Here is a 26,624-nt window from a genome sequence, read left to right as displayed (position 1 = left end):
ATGGCAGGTGGTGCTGAGGAGAGCAGAGTCTCAATGTTTTTTTCCCCTTTTCCTTGATATCGCACACTAAGTTCATGGAAGTGCTCTTGATTGGTTTCCCTTTCCTCGGTCAGTAAAATGTCCACCGATGACCTATGCTTCAATCCTGCTTGACCACCCAACTCAGATCATGGCAAAGATGTAGACGTGGCTCCCCTTCAAGGACACTGGATGGGAAAACTCTTTCTTTATATTTGAATGTTTCAAATTCCAAAGAACATTTTCTTTATAGGGACTGAAAGTAAAAACATTTCTATAGTGCTTACTGATGCTCTAAGTGCCTTCCTACGCATCACTGCGTGTGTGCCTCACTCCCTCCTGTGAGGGTACTTGCTTTGGTATTATTACCACCATACTCATATTAAGGTTACATCGTTGAGGCTCTGAGAGTCAAAATAACTTACCCGATATCACACAGTTGAGAGGCAGACTCAGGATTCCTATCCTGATACTCAGATTGCACCCCCTCAAATTTCTTTCTCATTTTCCTATCTCCTATCAATTTTATTGATACTGACACGAGGTTATTAGTTTTGTTGTTTATTCCATTACAGTATCCTCAAATAGAAGTCCTTGCCTGGACTCGTTTAGTTAGTAGCGTTCCTCAGCCTTGATGCTATTGAGATTTGGGGCTGGATAATTCTTTGCTGGGCGGGGCTGCCCTGTGCATTGTAGGATGTTTGTCAGAATCCGTAATTTCCACCCCCTTGATGCCAGTAGCGTCTCCACAAACGCCAAACGTCTGCTGGGGGACAAAACTGCCCCCATTCGAGAATTACCGAGTTAAAGAAAGTCTCCAACATATTTTATTTCAAATGCTTATTATCCTTTCATTGTTTAGACAGTATGCATGGGGGTAAGAGAGATTTTTTTTGTTCACATCTCATCCTAGATTATTGAGACTTTGAAGGGTTAAAAACAAGTCTGCGTACTTGACATGATGCTGAAATTTCTCAGGCCTTGGGTTTTCATTAATTCCTAGCCAGGAGGTTTTCTTTCCTTTTCTTTCGTCTTTGCCTGCAAACATTTGAGGCCTTGCCAGATTTGAAGCACACATTAAAATAAGCCCCATCTACCTGCTCATTCATCCGTTCAGGACTAGTGTTACTTTCAGTTCGACTGCAGAAAAAACATAGATAGTGAAGTCCTGCAAAGGGAATAGGAAGCATAAATACAACCAAAAGGGAAAGCCATATTTGAGCATGGTTTTAAGACTGTAGCGATATAGCATCAACACGAGAGAGGCTTACTTAGTGAATGTGTTTGAACACTGCTAAGTACATTTTAAAATCATCTTGCAATAAGTTCTTCAAACATTTGGTCACAAAATGTATCAATTAATCAATCAAACCAGTGCATGCTAAATACTTGCATTGCTAAATAGTCATTTTTTTCCAATTTGTCAGGAACGAATTAGGACTCACAGGTAGGTGAGTTTCCATTTCCAAGGGACTTTTAACTTGCTAGGGTTGGTGACTGTGTGTGTGTGTGTGTGTGTGTGTGTGTGTGTGTGTGTGTGTGTGTGTGTGTGTGTGTAAAGCAGCATCCTTTAACCTGGCTGCCAATGATATTCTCTTGGGAATTTTTAAAACTCTGTGGCTGCTCAGGCCCGTCCCAGGTAATCAAATTTAATCGGTCTGGGGTGTGACCCCTGTATCAGCAGCTTCAGTATCACCTGGGACGTTGTTAAAAATGCAGAACCTTGGGCCCCACCCCAAACCTACTGAATTAGAATCTGAATTTAACAAGGTCCCCAGGTGACTCATGTGCACGGTAAAAATTGAGAAGCACTGGTCCAGACATCGGTATTTTTAGGGAGCTCCTAAGTGATTCTATATGCAGCTAGGTTTGAGAATCACTGATATTTAGAAAGCTAAAAGTGTCTCTTTTTCTTCATTCAGACTGCGTGCTGGTGCTGTTCAATATGGTAGCCACTAACCACACATAGCCACACTTGCAATGTGACTGGTATGACTGAGGCCCTAAAGGTTTACTTTTATTGTGCAATTATTATGTCCTAGGCACTGAGGGATTTAAATACATGTTTCACTCAATCCTCAGGCTGACACTATGAGGCTAGTGGCTCGTGGCTGGTATTGGACGGTGCAGGACTAGGATATACTAGGACTAGGATATACTGTCTCTTATTTCCTTCTGTCTGTTTTACATAATGTAAATCTTCATTTATACCATTAATAAAATAATGGGCCTTTACCTTCATACACCTTCTGAACTCATCTAACGTGTTTTGTCTTTACACAGTCACTGGGATAATAACTCCACTCGGTTCATGGGGCTGTTGTCCCAGAGATGTAGAAAATGGAGATGCCACCATCTCTCGGCCAAACTCATCCAGATGGTGATGGCTGTTCTTGGTTAAGCGTTTACTACATACTCTGTACTTTATGTTCAATATCTTATTTAGCCTTAATATAACACTAGAGGTCAGTGTTAGTACTATCCCCATTTTACAGACGAAGAACAGTTCCAAGAGCTCAGGTACTTACCTGGCTCACAGCGTAAGTGGAAACGCTGGTACTCCAGCCCAAGACCACCTGACTTGAGAGTTCTAGGTTTGCATCACACTCTGCTCCTTCCAGGGATTCACTTTGATACCCTAGAACACTTGCAAGCCCCAGGAATTCTGGTCTTATCCCAAGTCTTGACAATTTAGATTTTTTCTCTCAAGTTAAATTTTCAATTTCTGCCAAGTTAGAAGTCAGCACTGACCTGGGCATTTATGACATTTGCCTTCCTCTACACCATCGCTCAGGCCTTGGGGACTTGGAGCGTCTTTCCTTTCATGATCCCATTTTCCCTTCTAGCAACATATCTAAGCGGACAGGAAGAGCTTTATTAAATTATTAAATGCAAGTCTATTTTACTGTTTCGTGGTCTTACTTGGAGAATGAGAGAGTGGTGAGAGAGTGCTTAGTATTTTTTTCTTTAATTTTTGTTTTATCAGACAAACCTCCTTTCTCTTCTGTGAATTCCCAGCTACAAGATAAATAGCCTTGTATCTTACAAGTTAAATACAATTACTGCTATCAAACCTAGAGCCTTTCTCTCCCTGTAAATGTCTCTTAGAAGCTGATAAGAGTTTCAAGGCAAACTGTGGGCTTCTGCCTAATGCTAAAATTAAACATAACCACCCAGAAGACAAAAAGACAAGCATGTGTACATAGATGTATGTAACATATATTTACATATATTCACATATGCTTACATATATACTTAATCATCCTATGGAAGGGAAGAACATTTCTGATAGACACAGACACACATAGCACGTGAGCACATGGACACATGGCATGTGCTCCTGTGACATTAAGCTAACACATGACTCAAGGTTATTTATAAAATAATTAAATAGCACACAAAGGAACTTGTCATAATGATGAAGCTGTCTATCAGATAATATGATAGCAATTATAGTAACTAAAGAGATTTATTTGTGAACAGGGCAGTCCTTTTGATCTAGAGGGCTGTTGAGCAAAAGAATAATTTTCCTGGAAAATTCTGTAGGACTTTATAAAATGCGCACCTTAGTTTTAAGTCCTGGTTTATGTTTTTCTCATCTTCAGTAGACTGTCTTTGGATTTAAAGAAACTGGATTTTTACTAATTAAAATGTGCACGATAATTGTTTATTTACCCCTAAGTTAAATATTATACGTATTATAGTCCAGGGACTCAATGAAATAAGTTATGAGAAATTTGAGGGTCACTTCTAGGCACTATTTAAGTAGGAATGTAACAAAAAAGATTTCTTAATTTCTATGAACAGTGAGTACATTTTTATTAAACCAAATCCATGGAATGATACTTTGAAGATTAGAATTACAGTATGGTCACAATGTTATGTGATTTTCAAATTTCATTTGAGATAGTGTGACATAAAAATACTAATAACATCTTACTCTTTGCAAGGCCTTTATAATAAGAATTCTTCTGAATTAAAACAGTCATCAAATATTGCATAATTTCAAAGCTGGGCTAAGTGAATTACAAGTTTTATTTGTCCTATTGTCACAGAGAAGCTCCAGTTTAAGTAGTAAATGAAATTATGGCCTGCAGAATTTGTTCTTAATTATGAAAATCTAGAATTATTATCCTAACCTAAAACACAATTACCCTATACTGTTTTCTCTCTGCCCCAGAGTTATGTGGGCAGCAAATGTCCTAACACACACCCAAGAGTATAGCTTTATTTATAGGAAAACTTCCCAATTTTCAGTCTCTTCAGTTTAAGCTTTGCACAAGTTTGCAGGGTCCCTATAGTTATTTAAAGCCTAAAAAAGAATGTTTAGCTTCTTCGAGGAAAATAGTACATAAATATCCAATAATAATAATATATATTCACATACAGTATGTCATTTATAATTCTATAAAGCACAGAGGGTAATGAAAGGCACTCTAAACTGTAAATCACTCAAATCGATTGTAATCATATTGCAGCTCATCTCAAAGAGATAAAGACCTTCCACTCCTCTGAAATCCCTGTCAATACCCCAGCAGGCTAAAGAAAGGGGGAAGGAGGGTCAGAGGAAGAAGGACAGATGAGTCAAGGTTAAAGAGGCACTTTTAATCTTCAGTTCATGAAGTTAATGTGGATTGAATTAGATTCCCAGTGATAGTTACAGTTTGCGCCATGAGGTGCATTTCTTTTCCACATGGTAGTTTTATAGCTTTACCGTAAGTCCCTGACATTGTGTTGGCCTGGTTGGAGGGATCTGACAAATGCCAGTGATGGATAAGCAGTGCTGCATAAGAACACTTGGGGACCAGGTACAGAATTAGAAAATGACAGTTTAAGTCAAAAGCTAAAGGTTATAGCAAAACAAATTAAGGAAGTAAGTGAATAATAGGCCAGAAAAAAATTTTATAATGCATTTTCAAATAGCAGAAACACTTCAAATGTCTTTTTATTAACTGATGTTGCCTTTTATATAAAAAAAAAGGTGTTGCTAATCTCCTTCCTCATCAGTGGAGTGGGTTTGAGTGGAGTGGTCTCCTTATGCATTCATTCATTCACCATTCAACAAATATTTATTCAAAGTCTACTTTACATGTGAATCCAAGCTAGGTGATGGCCATACAGTGGGAAATAAAACAAAACCCCTGCCCTCAAGGATTTTATAGTCTAGTGGAAGAGGAATGCATGTACCCAAGCAAGATAATCTTAATACTAAATTTGATTGTGCAGTTATTCAGTCTCAAGCACTGAACTGGGTTCTTATATTAAATCTTCACAGTAGCCCTAAGAGGTAGAGACTATTTTTGTCACCATTTTACAGATAGGAATATGGAGGTTTATGACATTAACTCCCAGGGTCATAAACTAGTACTTAAAGACCTGCAACTCAAGTCTGTATCTCTTAGAAGCAAACTTAATGCTTCTATGCTCTATACTACATTGTACCTGCAGTTCCAAAGAGTGCAACAGGGTGCTATCAGGTGAGATCTGGGTTCAGTGGCACACGTAAGTGTCTGATGGAGCCTGAGGACCAGACAAGGGTGGGCATAGGATGGAATTTGGGCTGTAACCTTGGGCTCTCTAGGACAATGCTAACAAGTTCTGTTCCCCTACCTAGACATACACAAGCATAAACTGTGACCTGACCTACACCTTTCACACTGAGGGAACTAATGGGCAGGCATCGTGCATAGATTGTTTCACTTAGTGTAATCTGTCCAATGATCGCAAGAGAGAAATATTAATCTCCCTCTTTTACAGAAGAATAAACCAAGGCTCAAGGAGTTTGAGCCTATTTGCTGCAGTCACAGGGCCAGAAAGTGTCAACACTGGGATTCTACACAGATTTGTTTGTTCCTACACTCCTCTCCCTTTCTGCTACCCTACTTTTCCATCTGTTTCCCAGGAGCGTTCCAGTGTGCACTGTATATGGAGCTCGAATTCATTTGGTTGACAGATGTACATTCACATGCAAATCTACTATTGTTTCTCACATCCCGGTGCATGCAGTACACTCTGTAATCACATTATTAAACATTTACTAGAAATGTGCTTCTGCCCGATGCACAATTGCCAGTCTCAATGTTTAATTAAACTCGATTTGTCTTCATTTTAATCACATCATAGAAATGTGGTTTTCTCAGAGTTCAATGGTGAAATCTTCATTCCAAATGCCTACCAGTGTTTCAGAGCTGTATATCCTGGATAAGGGAATGAGGAGAGAACAAAATATCCTTGCATAAAGGATTTTAAGGGAATAATATTAGTTAATAATAGATAATACTGACATAGTACTTATTCTGTGCCAGGTTCGTGGATTATCATATTGAATCCTTCTTACAGCGTCCTGGAAAGGGATTCTGTTATTATTCCCATTTTAGAGATGAGGAAACTGAGTCTCAGAGAGGTTAAGTAACATACTGTCCAGTATCATACAACTAGTAGGTGATAGGGCCAATTTGGATTTGAATATAGGCATGGAGACGCTGATACCTTTATTCAGAGAAACTTTTTCTGCAAAAGGCCAAATAATGAATATTATTGTCTTTGCAAGCCACAAGGTCTTTGTTGCAGCTATTTAACGCTGCTGTTACAGTGCAAAACCAACCATAGACAATTCATAAATGAATAGACATGGCTGTGTTCTAATAAAACAATCTACAAAAACAAGCTGTGAAGAGCCAGATTTGCTACTCCTTTGTAGGTGGGGGCCCCCTGGTCTAGATTATGCATGTTTTGAAACTTATAGCTGTTTTTACTGACCGATAAGCTTTATTTTATGGGCTATGTCATCTCTGTTTGGAAAAAAGGGAGAAAGATAATCTCTAAGTGGATGAGTTAAATCCCAAGAGACACAGAAAATAGTACTTCTATGTAGAGTAGCATAGACCCAATGGTGAGGTTAATTCAGGGTCAAGAAGTGGACGGATGCGTCACTGGGACAGGCCATTTACCTGTACTTAAACAAACAAAAACCCAACCATACATACACCCCTTTCCTAACTGAACCAAAGACATAGATTCAGTTTACCTTTATTTCTGTTATGCTGTGCATTGCTTAGAGCAAGATTTGAAAACAACCAACAAGAAGCATGATTATTTCTCTAGTTCTGTTACTTCTACTTAGTAACCGTAAGTTTTGGAGCTCTGAATACACTTTTCTCCCCTCTCTCCTGAGAGGAGTCGCATACTTTCCTTTTGAATTACATGTTTTTTGTTAGCCACTGGCTTAGCTGCCCTCGCCTATTCTTCATAGCCCTTCTGTATAAAGGTGCCAACTGACTTCTTAGCATTTATCTTTTCTTCTCCCTGCTCCCTGATATGTACATCTTCTAAGTTCCAGAGAACGGTCTCTTCATTTTCTTGGCATTGGCTGTCCCTAACCTGCTGATGAGAGCGTCCTGCTTGAAATTCTGCTCTGTTTCTGGCCATTGATCTCCTTTTATGAGAGTGGACTCTCCTTAGATGTGACTCAGTCCACTTCCTGCTGCTGAGTTTTAGGGACCTTAGATTCTGTTCTCCTGTTTATTAAAGGAACAAGAACCAGGTTGTACGTTTTTTGTATATACACACAATCATGACAAGTTTAAGATAAATTTCAAAACATCAGTCTAAGACAGACCAGATTTTATTTATGCAAAATAGAGTTTCCTTCACATTTTACTAACTTCAGTATTGATTGTAATGAAGTTATTAATAAAAAGTCAGAGTTCCCACCACCAGAAAAGAAAGCATATACCACCAGACTTGACTCCTGATAGCTCAAGAGAGTGGCCACGGTTTTGCTAATTACCCCCCTTTTTTAAAGTCAAAGTGGCTGTATAATACATGCTCAGTAAATGTTAAACTGCACAAGTGTACTGAGATTATTGTTGATGACTTCTGATTTTATTGTCTGCATGTACATAATAACAATATACACAGATAAAGAGCATCCTTTACAAGCATTAAATATACATAAAAAGTCCATTTTAAAAGCAACAGAAAAATATCAAATGTTTTATTATGAATAACTTTTAAGATTTTACTGTAGAGTTTTTCTTTGTTGAAACAATTAAATCTAATTTTATTAAAATATCTTTACATTAGTCAGGTGATTCTCGGTAGGTCTCAAAGGGTAGATTTCCCAGTGTACTTAGACAAATTGATGAAAGGGAGGAAGGAGAACATTTAGGCATCTATGAAGTTAAAAATAAAGAGCTAAGTATAAATCTAAAATAAGTGTAAAGTAAAAGTAAATCTAAAGTCTTCTCAGACAGCCAGGGTTTAGAAATACTTCATTTTGAAACCTATATAAAACTGTTTTGAGATGCTGACTGTTTCAAATAAAATAGGAATTTATATAAGTGAAGCACAAACTGAAATAGAACTGAAATGCTTTTAGACTTTCAAAATGAATACTTGGATATTTTTACTGAATTTTCTGTGTGGTAAGTGTGGGGCTGGACCTCTGGGAGAGGTAAAAACGAAGGCAATACATGAAAAAAGGGTATCTTGTTCTCAGGGAGCAATTGAGATCTCCTACAGGTGATAAACCAAGTGAAATCTAATAGTTTTGCTTCATTTTGTGACTTTCTCCCACTATGGCCTCAGAGAATTGTGAGCTCCAAGTAGGCTCATAAAGGGAATTTTGAAATACTCTTAATAGATCTGTTCTTGAAATAAGTCAGCTGAACTGAGCGAGGTAGTGGGCCAACACAGTGACTCACAGCCCTGGCCAACCCTGATCCCAGACCTTTACGACAAGTCCCTAGTCTCATTGCCATTCTCAAGAGTTGTATGCAATTCATCTGCAACACGTGTTCCAAGGCCACCTTCCTGGTGGTCTGGTGGACATGTGATAGTAGTTATAGATGTCGCCCATAAACGCATAGGCCAAAACATTAATGAACTTTTCAGCCAGTAAGTCCAGCTCATTCTTTGGCTGCATGGTTATCTAGCTGCCTCATTCTGCCAAGCTACGGTTGCTTTAATTTTCTCTGGTCAGATAGAACAGTCAAGGTAAGTGGACTTTGTTCCTCTCTCCTCTGGCTTTGATTCCTTGATTTGTGCCACTACCCCAACTGAAGCTACTTAGAACCAGCAAAGTGTTGACTAGAGGACTGAACAGTGTGAGCAATAATTGTGTACCTTCAAACCTCACTGCCTTTTACACGTGTGGTTGTGGTCGAAATACCAATGACATAGCCAACCTCTAGGGACAGAAGCCACCCTAGTATCTACATTCCTTTGTTAACAGAAACCATTCAGATTCTTTTCTGAAAGTATCTAGTAAGCATCTATCTCTGTAAATCCCTGTGCTAGGAACTGAATAATAGGAATTGGACCATTATTCAATTAGAACTTTTTTAAGTCGATAGGATTAAGGAGAAAATCTCCATATATCTTTACTACTCACTGTGTCTAGGTTCTCCTTTCTGAGTCACACTCAAAGGTAAATCTTTGAAAGAAAAACAATAAATGAAGTAAATCTTTGGACAGCATCCTTGAGTTTTGGTTAGACGGAAAATTTCAGTCCCCATTCAGAAGTCTAGGCACTTGTGAGGATTCCAATATGATTTAAATAAACCACCATCCCTGAAAATCAGAAATGAAAATATAAACCCAAGAAAACTGCATGCTCTACTCTACCTGTCTCATCTCTTGTCCTAATAATAAAATACCTTGTACTCACCAATGTTCTCAGTGATTTTTGACAAGACAGCAGTGGTACATCAATAGGACTGGAGTAAGCAAATCGAGACACTCAAGGCTTCTTTTAATCTCTTGAATCATTATTGCAAAGATAAAAGTGGGTTTCTGAAAGAGTACATTTCAAAGGAACCTAGCAATTGGAATGGTGAAAATACTAGTTCATCTGGTCCATTTCCCTGGTTGGTTTAGAAATTTCTACACAATATGGACTACTCTAATTTGACTAGCATAATTTGAAATATCACAGATGATAGAGTTTGCTTCTTCCATCAAGAGAATAGATCTGTCTGATATCTCCTCCTTGGCTTTTATAAAAAAAAATTGATCAATTCCATTATTATTAGAGATGACATTTGAAATTATTCTGAATCATTCTTTAAATCCTGGATATTTATTTCTTACAGATATCTAGGAGCTGTTGCTTGTTGAAAGGTGCAAGGTTTTATGGAGAACATGCAAAGACATTCTTTCCTTTGAGATATCTATAAAATCTCTCTTCTTATACAGGATACATATACACACACATCATTGGGTAATATAAAAAACGTTGCATTTGCCCAGCACAAATAAATACATTTAAATTTAAAATAGCCTACAGACCTTTAGACATATTCTTCAGGTAACCAGGATTTATGATCATGTATTTAATGTCATATTAAGTGACTGAAAGAAGGAAGTCATTAATATTTTATTTATATGCCTCACATTTGTAGGTTTTCAGAGATTATGAGAACTTTGGTAACCATCTAACCGTCAAAGCTAATAAGTTAATCATTTATTAGAGTCAGGATACCTGCCTCTGTTTGAGGCAGCAGTAGTCATCAATTTCACGAGTATTCTTGAGCACTTAAGATGTGTCAGTGTTTGGTGTCATTGTGTGTTAGGGAGGGGATTGTGTGTAGGATGGTGTAAAAGGATTGTTTAAACAAAAAAAACAAAACCTTGTTAAGGTGATTATAATTTCACACCAAAGGAAAAAAACCACGCCCGCAAGAACTGATGCAGTGTAGGATAGTGGAGACTAGGTGGCAGGTAAATATTTGAAATGTGTCCATAATTTTACATAATCATTGACCACTTTCTTAAAAGTGGGGGGAAAACAGCCCTAATTTTTTAAAAAAATGCTGTTCTGGCTATGACATTTATAATATGAACTAATATTTGAGTCATGACATAAACTGTGATATACTTCTAATTATTGGCAAATATGTGTTGCTTGAGTTGCCAGTCAAAGCACTTAGCAGTGTTAGTTGTCCTTTCTCTTTATTGAACCCCTTAGTCGCTAAATTTTGGTCATTTTTAATGCTTTTCTCTAGAGTCTAACTGCCATTGACATGCTAAAATAATACTATTCTGATACCAGCTGTTAAGGCCCAGGAAAATGACTTTTAAACTCATCCATGAATTTATAAAGGCTGCTTTTTGTAATCCATGAGCTTTAAAAAGGGGCTGAAGATGCAGTGCCTGATTTTAAAAGCCAAGGTTGCAAGGCAGGAATGCGTTTTGTCTCATTTTGGTCTTTAATTCAATGCTTTGCTTTGTTTTTTTTTGTATTGTAGGAAGTGTGAGGGGGAATATCCTTCTATTCTACCTAGGTAAAGCTACTCATGACCAGAGATTATTTGTACCCTGCAAGAACATAAACGGTTTGGTTTGGTTGGGTTTAGAAGGCTGGGGTTAGTGAAGGCAGTGTTTGCTCCGAAAAAGAGAAGGCAGTCCTCCAAGGTTTCCCATGAAACCATTTGAGGACTAAGAAATCCATTGATGGGGGTGGGGTTAGTGTTCCAGGATATCTTACCAGTAAGTCCAACCTGCTTTTCTTACCAACTGTCTGTCCATCCAACATTTAAATAGTGATGGCCCCGTATTACCTGTAGAGTCAACCTCTACTATTCTCCCTCCCTTTTCTTAGTCTAAGTCTAGAAATGGATGGAGATCAAAGAAGAATCAATCTTCTCTAGTTTTCCCATCCTGTTCCAACTCCCTCACCCTTGACCTTTCCTTCCCCTCTCATGGAAGCTGCATTATTGCATCCCTTCCCCTTGGACTTGATAATTCTCCCTTTAGAATATGGAAGAGGGCTAAGGATAGATAACAGGGGCCTGTGTCTCCCTGTGTCCATTCCAAGATCCCTAAGGTTTTCCCTAAGCAAACTCCCTTGACTCCCCAGACAGCAGCTGAGTGCTTCCCCACTCCTCCTGATGGACCTTGATGGAGACTCACATAGGGGAGGGTGCTTCGTTTATCCCATCTCAGCTTCCCCGTCCTTACTGGATTTCCCGACTTCCTGGCTGTATCGTTTAGTGTGTGCTGCATAACAAACCACCCCCAAACTTTATTTATTTATTGGCTTATGTTTCTGTGGATCAGGTGGGTGCTTCTTCTGTTCCAGGCTGGCTTGGATGGAGCTAGATGATCTTGATGGCCTCACTCACACATCCGGGGGCTCAAGTGAGCTGACTGGGCTGGAAGGGTAGGCTTGGGTGGCTGGGGTTTCTCTTCTTGTGGTCTTTCATCTTCCAGGAGCCCAGACCAGCTTCCTTCAGATGGCAGTTTCAGGCTTCATCAGCATAAGCGGGCAAGCACCAACATGCAAGGGCTGTTCAAACGTCTGCTTCCATCACACTTACTAGTATGCCCTGTGCCGAACAAAGCAAGTCTCAGAGCCAATCAAGAATCAAGGGGTGGAAAAATAGATGTACATCTGATGGGAGGAGGGACAAAGTCCCACTGCAAAGGGGCATGGATATCGGAATGGGATTATAGCTATTTTGCAACTTAACACACTAGCAGAGAGCTTGGAAAAGGCTCTCATTATTACAATCTATTTTCCTCTTAAACTTTCTCCCTCTCAAGCCTCAAGGCCTCAAACTGAGGTTGGAAACTGATGATTTTTAGTGAGGAATTGTCCTTTTTTTTTCTTCCTTTCGGATATGACATTTTGGAATTAATCTTGGTTCTTCCTGCCATATCACATTATTTTCTTTTTTCTTTTTTCCCCCTCATTACCTCTTATTATTCTGCCTTAAATTGAGTTAATGGTGTTTTAAAAAATTAAATGTCCATTTAAAATTTTTCTAATCTTTCTTTTTTTTCTATTCCTCCTTGGATGCTTTCAGATACTTTATCTGCCTTTGTTTGGGGTATTTATGATATATTAGTGTTATCTATAAAATGTGTTTTATTTGTATAGGCTATGTTCTCCCTTTCATTTATTTTCTTTTCTGCTTTTTTTTTTTTAACAAAGTCAGTTATGTTATAAAAACAGCCTCCATGCTGATCTATACTTTTCTCTAGATATTTTCTCTGAGCTGAATACGTTGTTATTTATCATCATCCTTTGTTTGTGGCCAGATTTGAAGCCATGCTTCAGTTCTCACAAACAAATCAATTTGAATTAATTTGCCAAGCAGAGTTAACAAGCCGAGGCATTGCATGCATTTAAGATCTAGTACACCAGCCGCATTCCCTGAGGTTATTCCTTCACTGGGAACATTTTGATTCTTGTACCACATTGTAGTCGCGTATACCTGACCTTTGAATGTTGCACTGAATGATGCATGGCTGCCAACTGGTTCATATTTTGAAAAGCCTTGGAAATGCCACATAACCAAACAAATCAGGAGTGTAGACAATTCTTTAATTAATACCTTTGTGGGGGAGGAGTGGTCTTCAAGACACACACTCTCTGATGCTTGCCTATGCTAGAAATCCTGTGGCTAATGATGTTCTAAGTGAAAGTTTGAGAAACATATTTCTTAGATGATCTTTGAGGTCCCCTCGACCTTACAAGTGTAGATTCCTCTCAAAATATAAACTGTAAGGTCCAATGACCTCTACTCCTAGAAACTGCTTTATAATTATGAAACACAAAAAAAATTTGCGGGACTTCCCTGGTGGTCCAGTGGTAAAGAATCCTCCTTCCCATGCAGGGGACGCGGGTTCGATCCCTGGTCGTTGGGGAACTAAGATCCCACATGCCGAGGGGCAACTAAGCCCGTGTGCCAAAACTACTGACCTTGCGCGCCTCAACGAGAGGTCCCGCCTGCCGCAAACTACAGAGCCCACGTGCCCTGGAGCCCACCTGCCACAACTAGAGAAGAGAAAATCCCCACGCCACAACTAGAGAGAAGGCCGTGCACCGCAACGAAAGAACCCACATGCCTCAACGAAGATCCCATGTGCCGCAACTAAGACCCGACACAGCCGAAAACAAAAAAAAAATTTGCTTAAGAGGGACCTCAATGGTTATGTGGACTCTCCCTCCCCCTCAGCCCTCCACTTCCACAGATCCCCAACAAGTTCTCTAGCAAGAAGAATCTCCTTCAGACCGTAAAGGCTGGTGCAAACAAGTAGGAAAATGCAGTCCTCCTAAAAGGTGGGGAAATGGTAATAGAGTTCCTCGAAGGAGCTCAAATCTCTGGGTCTTAGATGAGTAGTGTTCCAGGATGCTGAGGAAATTTGGACTCTAAGCCCTTGTTCATGTTTACCCAGAAGTAATGATGGGAGTCAGAACAGAAAACTGGTTTGGGAAAAGTGTTCTAAATTTTACATTGTCCAAAACAATGTGTCTCAAAATTGGAACCAATATGTAAAAATTCTCATGTGTTTTATTGGACAGATAAGTTGGTATACATTTAACCATATTTAACAGAAAATATGGTAATGGCCTGGGCTCTTCAAAACAAGTCTTACCTAAATAGTCTCAATTCCCTTTGGAGAGCATTAGCAAATTGGCACATGAGGAATATGTTATAGATATAGCGTATCTTCATTTCCTCGAAAGAGTATAATGTAAGGCGAGCTATGAGAGCCTCTTAAGGAGATCTGCCTCTGGTTGAACTGAAATGCTCAGATGAAGCTCTCTAGTTATTCTGTATCTACTGCTGTATAACAAATTACCCCAAAATTTAGTGGCTTCAAACAGCTAACATTTATTATCTCACAGTTTCTGCAGGTCAGGATTTAGTAGCAACTTAGTCGAGTGGTTCTGTATCAAAGTGTCTGATGGATTAACATTACTCATCTATTGACTAGGGCTACAGTCATCTCAAGGCTTACCTAGGTCTGAAGGATCTGGTGGCCTCAGTTCCTTGACATGTGGGTGGCTTAAGTGTCCTTATGACACAACAGTAGCTTCCCCAGAGTGAGCCATGAGAGAGGGAGTGGGAGGAAGTCACAGTGCCTTTTCTGATCTAGTCTCTAAAATGAGTCGCACATTGTTAATTCCACCATATCCTATTCTTTAGAACTGAGTTACTAAATCCAGCCCAGTTGGAGAATCAAGTTCTACCTCTCGCAGAGGGGAGTTTTAAAGAATTTGTAAACGTTTTAAAGTCACCACATAATCCTCCTATTCTGTAAAATTTTCAGGGTCTGGCATGACTGTACAAAAGATATGCTTATCACACTTGCGAGATGGCACAAAACTAAGAAAGGTATCTCCTACAGGAAATAAAAGGCCTAGAGTTGAACATTTTCTTATCAGGTTGGAATGCTGTTATAAAACAAAAAAGAATAAATTTAATATAATTAAAGTCCTGCTTTGAAGCTCATAAAGTATACTGTGTGAAAGCAAGATGGCACAAACTTTTTGGGAAGCAATTTAATTGGAAACTGCCTTGGGCTTAAGTTGGAAATAAGCCTACTGTGTGACTGTGCTGTGTTGTGTTGTTTAGACAACTGTTGTAAACCAGCACATTCACCAGGTCAGGGGTGGGTGGTGCGTGGGACAGTGATTGTTATCTTTAGATCCCTTGGGAATAATACATTTGTAGGCAGGAGGTTCAAGGTTGGTCTAGAAGACCTATAATTTACAAACACCAGAGACCCCATATGATCTAAGCAGAAATAATACTGTAGCATAAGTTTATTATGGCATCAGCAATGTTGATATTGGTGTGACTTTCCTGTTCACAAGGATGAAAATGTTTCTATTTGTTGCTCATCGAAATTGTCCTTCCAGACCTCCTACCTGTCCTCAGAACTGGGTAGTGACACCACACATTAATGTTTGAATGATTGGAATTTTTCTTTTACCAAATATTCCAGTATTCTGGCATTAAAAACATTGAGTTTGATGTCCTCTACATGAGAGGAATGAAAGTGAATGGAAACTGGGGGCGAGTGGGAAGGAAGGCACCTAGAGAGAATTGAATCACCAACATTAAAGAGTAACAGAGAGATTGCACAGAGGGTGGATATGCAGGAAAGAATGGATCATGGGGAAGAATGAGCCCTAGCATGACACCGTGGCTTTTGCAAAAGTGGAAGAAATAAGTGATAAGAAGAAGGACGGCTAGGGGAATCTTGAAAGGATCATGTGTCAAAAGGTTGAAGACAGAACATTAAGGTTTTATGTTGAAAAGGGAATTTGAAAAGATTTGACACTAAAAGTTATGTGGTGAAGTAAATCTTGTTAAGTTTGCCTTCTTTTTAGTTTAACCCTTCTGAATCAGGTACTGTTATAACAATAACAGCAATAGTAACAAATCATATATTGAGCACTTATTTTGTGCCACACACTATGCTAAGTACTTTACAGACACCTAGTTCTCAGTTAATTCTCACAACAGCCCTATGTTGCAGTTATTATTATAACTTTCATTTTATGTATGAAGAAACTAAAGCTTAAAGATACACCAAGACACAGGTATACTTAATGTGTTTACCAGGAAGGAACTAGACAAAAGCCAGGTTGAAATTGACTAGCCTAGCTCCAGGGCATATTTTGGAATAATTATAGAAGGCAAAGAGTGACACCACCTGAGGAAGGAAAGCAAATTTTATAATCGGTTTTGTTTTGTTCATTTATAGCATGTCATTTTTGAAAGTGGATCTTAAAGAGTAAGTTCTAGACAGACCTATGATCATGAAGAAAGTTCCATTAGATTACTTGGAAATAGTTTCTTAAACTATGAAAGCAAATAAAGATATTTTGGTCACCTGGGCCTTGTTTTGTTCATCTTTCTGGGATTGAAAGTATCCTTCATGGATGAGGATAAATAAAAAGTCCAGGATCAATGAGCTTCAGGAAGAGAGTTGAGAATGGCTTCAAAATACAGGGAAAGGATAGGGATTGGTGATACATGGTCCAATTATTGCATCAGGGTAAATTGTCTTTAATATAATAGCACTTCAACAGAAATGGCACATTGATTTAGATTTGGGAGAAGTTCAACGTTAACGTGTTTGCACACAAACTTGACAAAGCCAAGGAATAGGGGCGTGATCACTTGGATAAGTGGACATTGAGCTCCAGGGTTACATCTCCAGCACAGTCCCTACTCCCATCCCCTGAGAATGAAAATAAATCACATTTCCAGCCTCTTCCAACTCCCCATGAGCATTCTTGACTGGATTATTACATTTAATTTGTATAAAATCTTACAAGATAGGTATTATCATCTTCATGTATTTTTTGGAACAGATGAAGAAATAGACATCTAGATTAAGAAAAGTACACAAGTTCACAGAACTGGTAAATGTCTGAGATAGGACTGCATCTATCCTATCGAGCCATCTTTGCTTAAATAGCTCAACTCCTATAGCCTAGAGATGGTGGATCAATACTATGACTTGAATATGGGAAGGAATTGATAATATGTCTGTCCACATATATTTTCCATTTCCAAACATACCCAGAAGACAGGAGGCAGTGAGCTTCATCAGCCCAGTCAGGGCATTCGTGGGTGACCCCCACTGCTTTCTAGGAGTAAACATCTCATCACTTTGGAAAGGTGGTTCTTGCTGGCTCCTCGAACCACTTAAGTGAGTCTGGAAAAGCTCCCTTATTTAATAATGCCCTTGTGCTCTGAGTCTATTAATTTACTTCCCCCAGCTGATCAGTTTTCTACTCCAAGAGATTAATTTCCTTGCCTTGGCACACTAAAGGATCGAGGCTCAGAACATACAAATAGTTCTTTTTTCTTTGGCCCCAAAGGTGTGTTGTGAGGATTAATGAGATGATGCTTATAATTGCATTTTGAGCTCCTTGGTCAAAAGGCACTTTATAAATACAAGATATTAATTCTTGTTGAGTTCCATCCATCACTTACAAGTGGATGAACATTCTAGATGCCCTTCGGGTAGCACAACACCCGCCCCCCCAATCTGACTCTGAGAGAATTTGTCTGGGTCAACACCAGGAATAAGACCAGTAAGGAGCTCAAAGAATTTCCCCCAATTCCTGTCCTTAGTGCCTGATGTTTGCTTTGAAACTCACGAAGTGTTCTTTGGGGAGAGAGTCATTCTAAGAACCTCTGAAATGCTGCACTACTTGACTCTACCCACATTGATTTTCTTTTGCCTCTGGCTCTAATACATAGTATTCATTCTCTGACTGTTCATTATACCCACGGTCTCATTTTTTAGTGTCAACAAAGCAATAAAGAAAACTTTCCCTTCCTTTATTCCAGACTCAAAACAAAATGCGCAAATACCTCTGGCATTAATTTTGCACAGATGAATGTTGCTACGATATTCCTATTAGCATGTCCACATGGTTGACAACCTTTCAGATGGTATTAATGGTCTACCTGCAAGAAAGCATTTTCGGCCAGCCCAGTGCAACTTGCCAGAACCTTTAAGCCACTCTTCCTCAGCTTAGCAGCAGTATATCATCATTACCTGTAGCTGGACCAAGAAATCGCATTTGTCGATGTCTGAATTGCTCTTTTACTTTCAGTGGTTTTAGAAACCAACTTTGTTTTGGAAATGGGGTTAGCTGAGTATATTTTAGAAGATACAGAAATATAAAAAGCAACAACCAACTAGGGTCTGTTCATCTTTGGATGGTAACCTTTGTGGCACCAAATGTAATACGGTCACCTTTTGAATGGAGGCCTGGAAAAGTTCTGAGACCGTGGAAGCACACCATGGAATTAACATGCTTCCTTCTGATTATTAAGAAAGAGTTGAATCATGTTAATAATAATAATAGTTTAAATAAATTGGATGTTTTTTCAGATCCCAGGTTCTGTATATGCTCTACCTCTTAATATCCTATACCAAGTCCTGTGGTGAATTCGGAAGTGGGGAAACTGGGACTATGTGACTTGCACAAGGTCAAATAGCTGCTAAAGTTAAAACTCAAAGCCAGGTTTGTCTCCAAAGCCCATGGTCATAGCTCCTATGCTGTACTGATTATGGTTTTAAGAAAATTAGTATAACTTCTAATGAATAGGATCTATGTTTGAACCAACAGAGTGTAAAAATGGTGTTGTAAAAGTTATTTTCTGTGCAATACAAGAGTTCTCTCTATCTTTAAGTTTTTCAACTGAAAGAATTTTTACTTCTTTGGGGTCATCAGCAAGTTTCCAGATTACTTCTTTGGGACCTTAAAGAGGGACTAATGTATTGGGAAACTATTCAAGGGTCAACTTGCTTTCTTTGTCTTATCTTCCTCTGTTCTCTTTTCCTTTTATCCTAAATGGATTAGCCCACATGTAGTCAATGTGAGCTGTTTTTGCATAAAGGTTGCAGCTATGTGTATGAACCAGTTGGGCCTCAGTAATTTTACCTCAGAGCATTCTGCTCTTCACGATATTATAATTCAACAGTGCATATTGTATGTGTCTCCAGGAGCTGAAATATTTGATAACAGAACCAATAGTACAAAAGCAAATGACAATAGGAGGTCAGTTGTATAAAAAATGGATGGAGATACACACACACACACACACACACACACACACACACACACACACACACACACACACACACACACACACACACACACACACCCCTCTAACCTTTTTCAGTATAATAGAATGAAATATGGCTAATACTTCTTTTTCTAAAATTCAGTTCCAAGTAGTTGAGTGTCACATCCACATAAGTAATTTAAGAACTGTCTATTTGAAGATGTCATTGTGCAATTTATAGATTTCTCAGCGTGGTTGAGAACTGCAATCATTACATTTTTGGCGTATAATTAGTAATATACATATGCCTCTTTTTAGTGACATTATGACATTACTATTCATAAGGCCATTCCTTCTTGAGGATAGCATCACTTTCTTTTGAAGAATTGATTTTAGTCTGTGTTTAAATGTTCATACTGGCTGCTATATGAAATGTACAACTAAATGTCATTAAGGATTTGATATGAATGTATATGGATTTGATGAGGTTTGCTAAGCTTTCAGAGTAGTCCCTGTGTTTGAATTCTGGTATGTAGAAGGTTGTTTGCTCTTCAGTCAGTATAGCAAGTGGGGCTCGGGGCAAATGAACTCATTCTCATGCACATGTTTCTAAAACATTTCTCACTAATGTTTGAGATAAATTAAAATTAAAAACCAACAAGAACATGAAAAGAGACTAAGAACGATGTTAATGTGGCAATTTAAACCAATTTGGTTTTCCAAATGGCCTTCCATCTTTCACAACTTTTAACAGTATGCAAGATCGCTATCCCTAGTGCTAGATACTGTCAGTCTGGCATGGAAAACTTAAAACTTTTTTCTAAATGTCTTTTAAGCTGAGATGGAGAAGAATGACTCTCTGTCTTTCACTTTCTGAAGGGTCTAAGGTTGAATCGTGGCTATGCTGTCCTCCCAACATATCACTTACTGATTCTCCTACACTGTTTCTTAGTTTTCTAGCCAGTACCATGTCCTAATATGATTGTCTGTGGAGCTTTATGCTTGACAGAGAGTGGATGGGTGGGAGGGTGCTTAGGAGGACCAAGACTCATATGTTTGGGGAAGAAGTAAGTCAATGCAGCTTCTTAATGAAGTTGGTACACATAGAGCTGTCAGTTTGGAACGTTGGGTACTTATGATTTTGTCTTGCACGTTATGAAGAATAGTTAGCTTTATATTTGCTATTGACTTCACCAATCCATTCCACAGTGAGTGGAACAGAGGTCATTACTATACTTAATATTGTAGCCAATGACAGTTACAGAAAACCCAAAGTAATAGAACATATTCAAGGTGAACCTGGCTTAATCCATTTGCCATTTCTCAATTTCTCAGTATGTTGTGACTAAAACTTGAGGGGTCAGAGCTTATGAAGATGGATGACATCCCTTGTGTATCTGTCTCCTGTAGGGTAGAATTAAGAGTTATACCCTTGTGTATCTGTCTCCTGTAGGGTAGAATTAAGAGTTGTAGAGATATAGGTTCTTTTCAGAAAAGTGCATGTTCCTTTTCTATTAGGACATTTGAAAATTTACCCAACTTTATTTTGGATTAGTAGAATTCTGTGTACCCAGATCTACCAGGATGATCATTATAATGATCTCTACGTGGTATTTACGTTAACAGGTAAAATTAACTTTTTTCACCTTGGACTTATTGAAACACCAAGAAGTTAAGATACCTTTCTGGTTTTCCTCCTAGCTTACACCCTGTCTTTTTTTCTTCTGTGAGAAATAACATTTTGAGGAAAACTTTAAATTATATACTGCAATCCAAAACTGTTAATTGTTCTTTCCATTCATTGCACTTTATCCTTTGATATGTTAATATGTTAGGCTTTATGCCAGGCAGATAGGGTCCCATAATGTAGGCTGGGAACAGATCCATGGTCACCTCTTTCATGAGCTTTTTGTTTGTTTTTATTCCTGGATAGTAAGAATAATGAGTCAGCTCCTTAGAATAATTTGTTCAAAGGAGAAATGCATGGGGAATCTTTTAAATATCTCCCAATATTGCCACCCCTTCCCCATCCCATTCCTCACATGAGGCAGGTACTAGTTTAGCCACATGTGGAATCTTCTCTGCCAGTGAAAACTCCTCTGTGAAGATGACCCTGAGATGGAAATGCCAGGGCAGGCTTCTGTTCACCTGATGCTATATTCAATCCTAATAATCTTTCTAGCTTTTAGACTCTTTATAAATGGTTTCCAAGCCACCTGTCTTGAGAATTTGATTTCACCTTCAATGTTGGTGATTTGGATTGGGCTTCCTGAAGTTCCAATACTGTAAGGCTATGAGTCAAAAGTAATTTAGAATTCACCAGTTTCTGCTTGATCACTATGAGGTTGGTTGACAAGACAGAGCAGTTCCCAAAGCATGGCTTCATTATTTTGTGATTTGAAGCATATTCATTAGGGATATATGTTCACAACACCACTCTCCATGTCTGTGCTAATTAGACAAACCATCCAGGGGTGGTAACAACATTTATGAAAGGAAGAAAGAGGCATACTAACAGTTAAAAGCATTATGTTTGATCCTTGAAACTGATTAGATATTTCATGCTTGGAAGAAGTATCCCTAACAGGCTTTATGAATGGATGTGTATTCAGGAAGGACCTCTCCTAGGAAGGAAAGAGAGAGAGACTAGGTAGACATATAAAACCTGTGTCTGTTAGTACTAATAAAATATAGGTACTCAGAAGTCTGAAAATGCTATATCACTATATGTATAGCTGCTTTTATTTACAGATACTTACTTTGGGGTTCCTTCGATTTTAAAATGTGGAACAGATCTAGACAAAGAGATAGAGATTAAAAGAGTTATCTGTAATACTCTACCTATTTTACATAGGTGATGGTATGCCAGGCCCCCCTTTATGGAATAGGAAGTTTTCGTTGGCCATCAAGGCTTAAATTGTCTTCTTTGGCTTCCCTCTGCCAGGAAGTAGAGCAGTTGCACACACTTGAGAAGAAAATAAGGACGTGCATGGCCCCATGCTTCTGATCAGATACAGTAGAGTGAGTGTGGAACATGCATGACTAAGACACTGAGGGTCCCCTACCACGTTATGAAGCTGATCTGATACAAGTCAAGGGGATCATTGTTCCTCCATTGACCCAATTAAGGTGTGGTTAGAGTGAGATGGAGAAGAGTGAAGGTAAACCCATTTCTGTAAATAGCCAAACCTCTTCCTGATGCCCATCCCAAGTCACGTTTCCAAAACATACGGAGTACCGCATAGCTAAGAATAACCTGACCTCACATCTGTCAACCAAGGGCAGAGTGACTTCGACTCCACCTCCACTAAAGATAAATGGATATCTATCTCTAAAAACTTCATAAAACGCACCAAAAACCTAGGATGTTTTTGAATGACTTACTGACTTTTCAGATTGTTCTTTAAGCTGTTTTTTAAACTTTAAAGGCAACACTGATAATGAACGCTTCCAAATGGTAAAACAGAAAATCCCCTTCAAATATAACCGGCCCGTAGAGGAGTGGCTGCAGGAAAAAGGTAACTGTCGTTAAAACTTTCATTTTAAAATCATTTGATTCTAAACCCTCATTTTTAAAGCCTGCAAATAAATGTTCCTTAAATGATAATCGCCTGCTGCATAAATGACTGTTTTAATTTTCATTATAATTTGTGTCAGCTTCCACCTGCCATATGTTGATAAATCATGCTATAATACATCGCCATTAAAATACAGTTAAAGGGACTAACATCTAGCTTTCTATCAGCATGACAACCACAAACAAGAAATTCCAGGCACCTCTAAAAAAGAAATGTATTATGGCAATTTAACCACTGCATGACATTATTTGTTAATTTGTTTTAAATTACCTCTTATACCAGAGCTTTCTAAAGAAATTTCAAAAGAACTTATTAAACTTACATCTTGAGGCTGTTTTGGCTTTACTATCTGTAGCATGGTTAATGACAACAAAAAAATCATAGATTGACTCTTGTAATTTAAACTGCTTAAATAACTGTTATAAGGGGAGCGACTTTTTTTTTTAACATTTGTTTTTAAACAAAGAAAAGAATGAGAAAGATGAATTTTGCCTTTAGAGTTAAACCTACAGAGGCAAATATGTTTCATAAGAAGTTAATGGTGTCCTAGTTGCTGACTGAAACTAAAAAAATAAACAAACTTATTCTACACTTTGGTTGTGTATTCGATATTTATGCAACAAAAGTGTACGTGGTTGAAAAAGGAAAGGTTAATGGAAGGCAAAACAGCAGTTTCTCATTTGCTGAAAAAAACAACCACTTTGTTAATAAAAGAGGGCAGCGGTTATACCCGATGTTAGAATTTTCTGTGTGGTTCCTATTTATTAGGAAGTGAATTATTGTCTTTCAATGACGAAAAAGTTTTGTCTTTAAGAAGCTATTTACTCTGTTCTTTCCTGAGCCAGTATAAGCTACTCTTGTAGCTTAAGTGAGTTTTATTTTAAGTAGACATTAAGTGAGTTTTTAAAATATGTAGAGATTTGATTGAGTTATTTATAAATAGTAATGAGGTATATTAATATGCAACTTAAAAAATAAAGGACTACTACAGTTGTAAGTTGAGTGAAAACATTCAGACCTTTAAACACGGAAAATCCTCACTGAGTCTTAACTGTTTGCCCTGTTTTTAACGTACGTGGTCTAATTAAAAATAAATTAAGAATAACTCTAAAAAGCAAATAATTTTGTTCAGTAATCACCAGCTCATAAAGTCCCTTTAACATTAAAGATGATGACTGCCTCACTTCTTAAAAAGGAAAAGACAACTAGATGCATGTCTGAGTCTCATGTGCCTGAGAGAATTTTTTTGTTTCTTTCAATTTTATGTTAATAGTATTTTATTTTACTCCATTGCCTTTTGAAGTCTAAGTTCAGTAGCATGCCAGGCATTTTCATTTGTATAAATCATTATAAAGTTACTAGTAGGCTTTTAGTTTTCCTTCCAATAGCATTGTTATCAGTTGGCTTTCATATAGAAGGATGCTTCCAAACACATAACAAAAGTTGAGTTGGTGGGACAGGGATAGGGGTGGTTTGGGTGGAAGGGAGGGAGGAATTCCAGTTTCTTAACTGAATATGTATATGTTTATATATGCTAATAATATTGAAAAGAATTATTTGCAAACTGGGAAGTTCTCTCTTCCATGTTATTTTAACCAAAATTACTTTTTTGTTTGATTTTGGTAAGTAACATTTATTCGTTCTGTTGCTTTACCTCTTCCTCTGTCTAGGTAACTTTCCCTTCAAAAGAAATAGAAAATGTATACCAAAAGACCTTGTAAGGACAATAAGTAAAACAGGGTAAATTCAGAAAGATGATTAGGCAGAGGTATTAGGAAGTAGCTGGAATCCTCTTTGGAGTTATTTCTGTCATTGGGGAAGAGATCTGGGTCACAGCATTCCCAAGTCTGTTTTCTGGCTCTGTCTGCTATTGACTGACTTTCTGACCTTAGACAATCCACTTAACCTCTTTATATCTCAGATTTCCCATCTGAGGAGAGGAGAAATAATACTGCCTATTCCCCAAGGGTGTTCTGAGGTTTAATTAATTAGTCTTTGTGCAACACTGACTGGAGACGTGCAAAGATTTAATTTAAGCAGTATGTGAACTTGTTGTCCAAATGAGGTAACAATTAATGACTTTCAGGAGGATGGGCACCCAAAGCAAAACACAAAGTAACCTGCTACAAACCCTGTACTGGTGTTATAACCAGATTTCGTATTATTGATGATAGAACAATTAATTATCAGACTGGAATATAATAATGGTCGCTCCTTATAAAAAACACGATTGATCATAATGAAGGACAATAAGGAGATCTGGCATTGATTTTGAGAAATCTTGGGCAGATGGTACGACTTTCTCCAGTCAGTCCCTTATATCCTTCATAGGGAGAGGGTAGTGATGATTGTTTCTCACTTATTCACTTAATCCTACTTACCTGAGAGAGAGAAATTGATCAGAGGAAGAGATGGCAGGAGACTTGAATATCCCCCTATTCCTTTAGTGCCTGCCAGCTTTACTATTAACCACCTAATCTCAGGTACAGAAGGCTAGGAAAGGGTTTTAAAACATAAGGAAAGCAGACCTAGCCAGAAATAAAACATGAAACAGACAAATAAACAAAGGTCCAGATACTTCCTAGGGCATGATGGAAATCTGAAACACAGGCAGCCTCCTTCCCTATTTCACCCCACCGGTATCTTGTTCTCAAGAAGTGATTAGTCAGATCTCTCCTTGAAAGAAGGAATAGGCAGAAGTGGAGCGGTGGCTTAATCGTATAGGCCAGGACACATGTCTTGCCTTTCTCCATGCTTGGGTCAGTCTTGAACAAGCAAAGACCACTTGTTGGAGTGAACTGTGGCAACTGGAATAAAGGAGATCCATCATTTCTTTTCTTTTTTTTTTTTACCCTGGCATCTGCGGCCGCAGGCTTGCCCCACATTCCGTACCCCTTCCTCCGCCATGGCCTGAGTGAGCCAGAGCCCCCAAATCAGCTGCTCCTTTTTTTTTTTAATTTTTAAATTTTATTTTACTTACTTTTTTTATACAGCAGTTTCTTATTAGTTATGTATTTTATCCACATCAGTGTATACATGTCAATCCCAGTCTCCCAATTCATCCCACCACCACCCGACCCCCTGCCGCTTTCCCCCCTTGGTGTCCATAAGTTTGTTCTCTACATCTGTGTCTCAGTTTCTGCCCAGCAAACCGGTTCATCTGTACCATTTTTCTAGTTTCCACATATATGCATTAATATACAATAGTTTTCTCTTTCTGACTTACTTCAGTCTGTATGACAGTCTCTAGATCCATCCACGTCTCAACAAATGACCCAATTTTGTTCCTTTTTACGGCTGAGTAATATCCATTGTATATATGTACCACACCTTCTTTATCCATTCATCTGTCGATGGGCATTTACGTTGCTTCCATGACCTGGCTATTGTAAATAGTGCAGCAATGAACATTGGGGTGCATGTGACTTTTTAAATTTTTTTTTGCTGTACGCGGGCCTCTCACTGTTGTGGCCTCTCCCGTTGCGGAGCAACAGGCTCCGGATGCGCAGGCTCAATGGCCATGGCTCACGGGCCCAGCCACTTCACAGCATGTGGGATCCTCCTGGACCGGGGCATGAACCCGTGTCCCCTGCATCGGCAGGCGGACTCTCAACCACTGCGCCACCAGGGAAGCCCGCATGTGACTTTTTGAATTATGGTTTTCTCTGGGTATATGCCCAGTATTGGGATTGCT

General features: G+C 38.6%; 1 protein-coding gene across 9 annotated transcripts in view; it reads left to right on the top strand.

Annotated features, from left to right (window-relative positions):
* The window catches only part of NRXN3 (neurexin 3), a 1,617,293-nt gene that overhangs the window by 1,429,848 nt on the left and 160,821 nt on the right, over positions 1-26,624 (top strand). For 6 of the 9 annotated variants that reach the window (XM_060166193.1, XM_060166220.1, XM_060166212.1 and 3 more), the window contains one exon: positions 22,781-22,870. The exons of the other annotated variants lie outside the window; for them this stretch is intronic. In XM_060166193.1, the coding sequence (XP_060022176.1) occupies positions 22,781-22,870 (90 nt within the window). The remainder of the gene's footprint in view (positions 1-22,780; positions 22,871-26,624) is intronic. 9 annotated transcript variants of the gene reach the window in all.

This window comes from Lagenorhynchus albirostris, chromosome 1 (genome assembly GCF_949774975.1).
Source record: "Lagenorhynchus albirostris chromosome 1, mLagAlb1.1, whole genome shotgun sequence".
Taxonomy (NCBI): Eukaryota; Metazoa; Chordata; class Mammalia; order Artiodactyla; family Delphinidae; genus Lagenorhynchus; species Lagenorhynchus albirostris.
The sequence above is the reverse complement of the archived record's forward strand: the minus strand, read 5'-3'. Positions and strand labels throughout refer to the sequence as shown.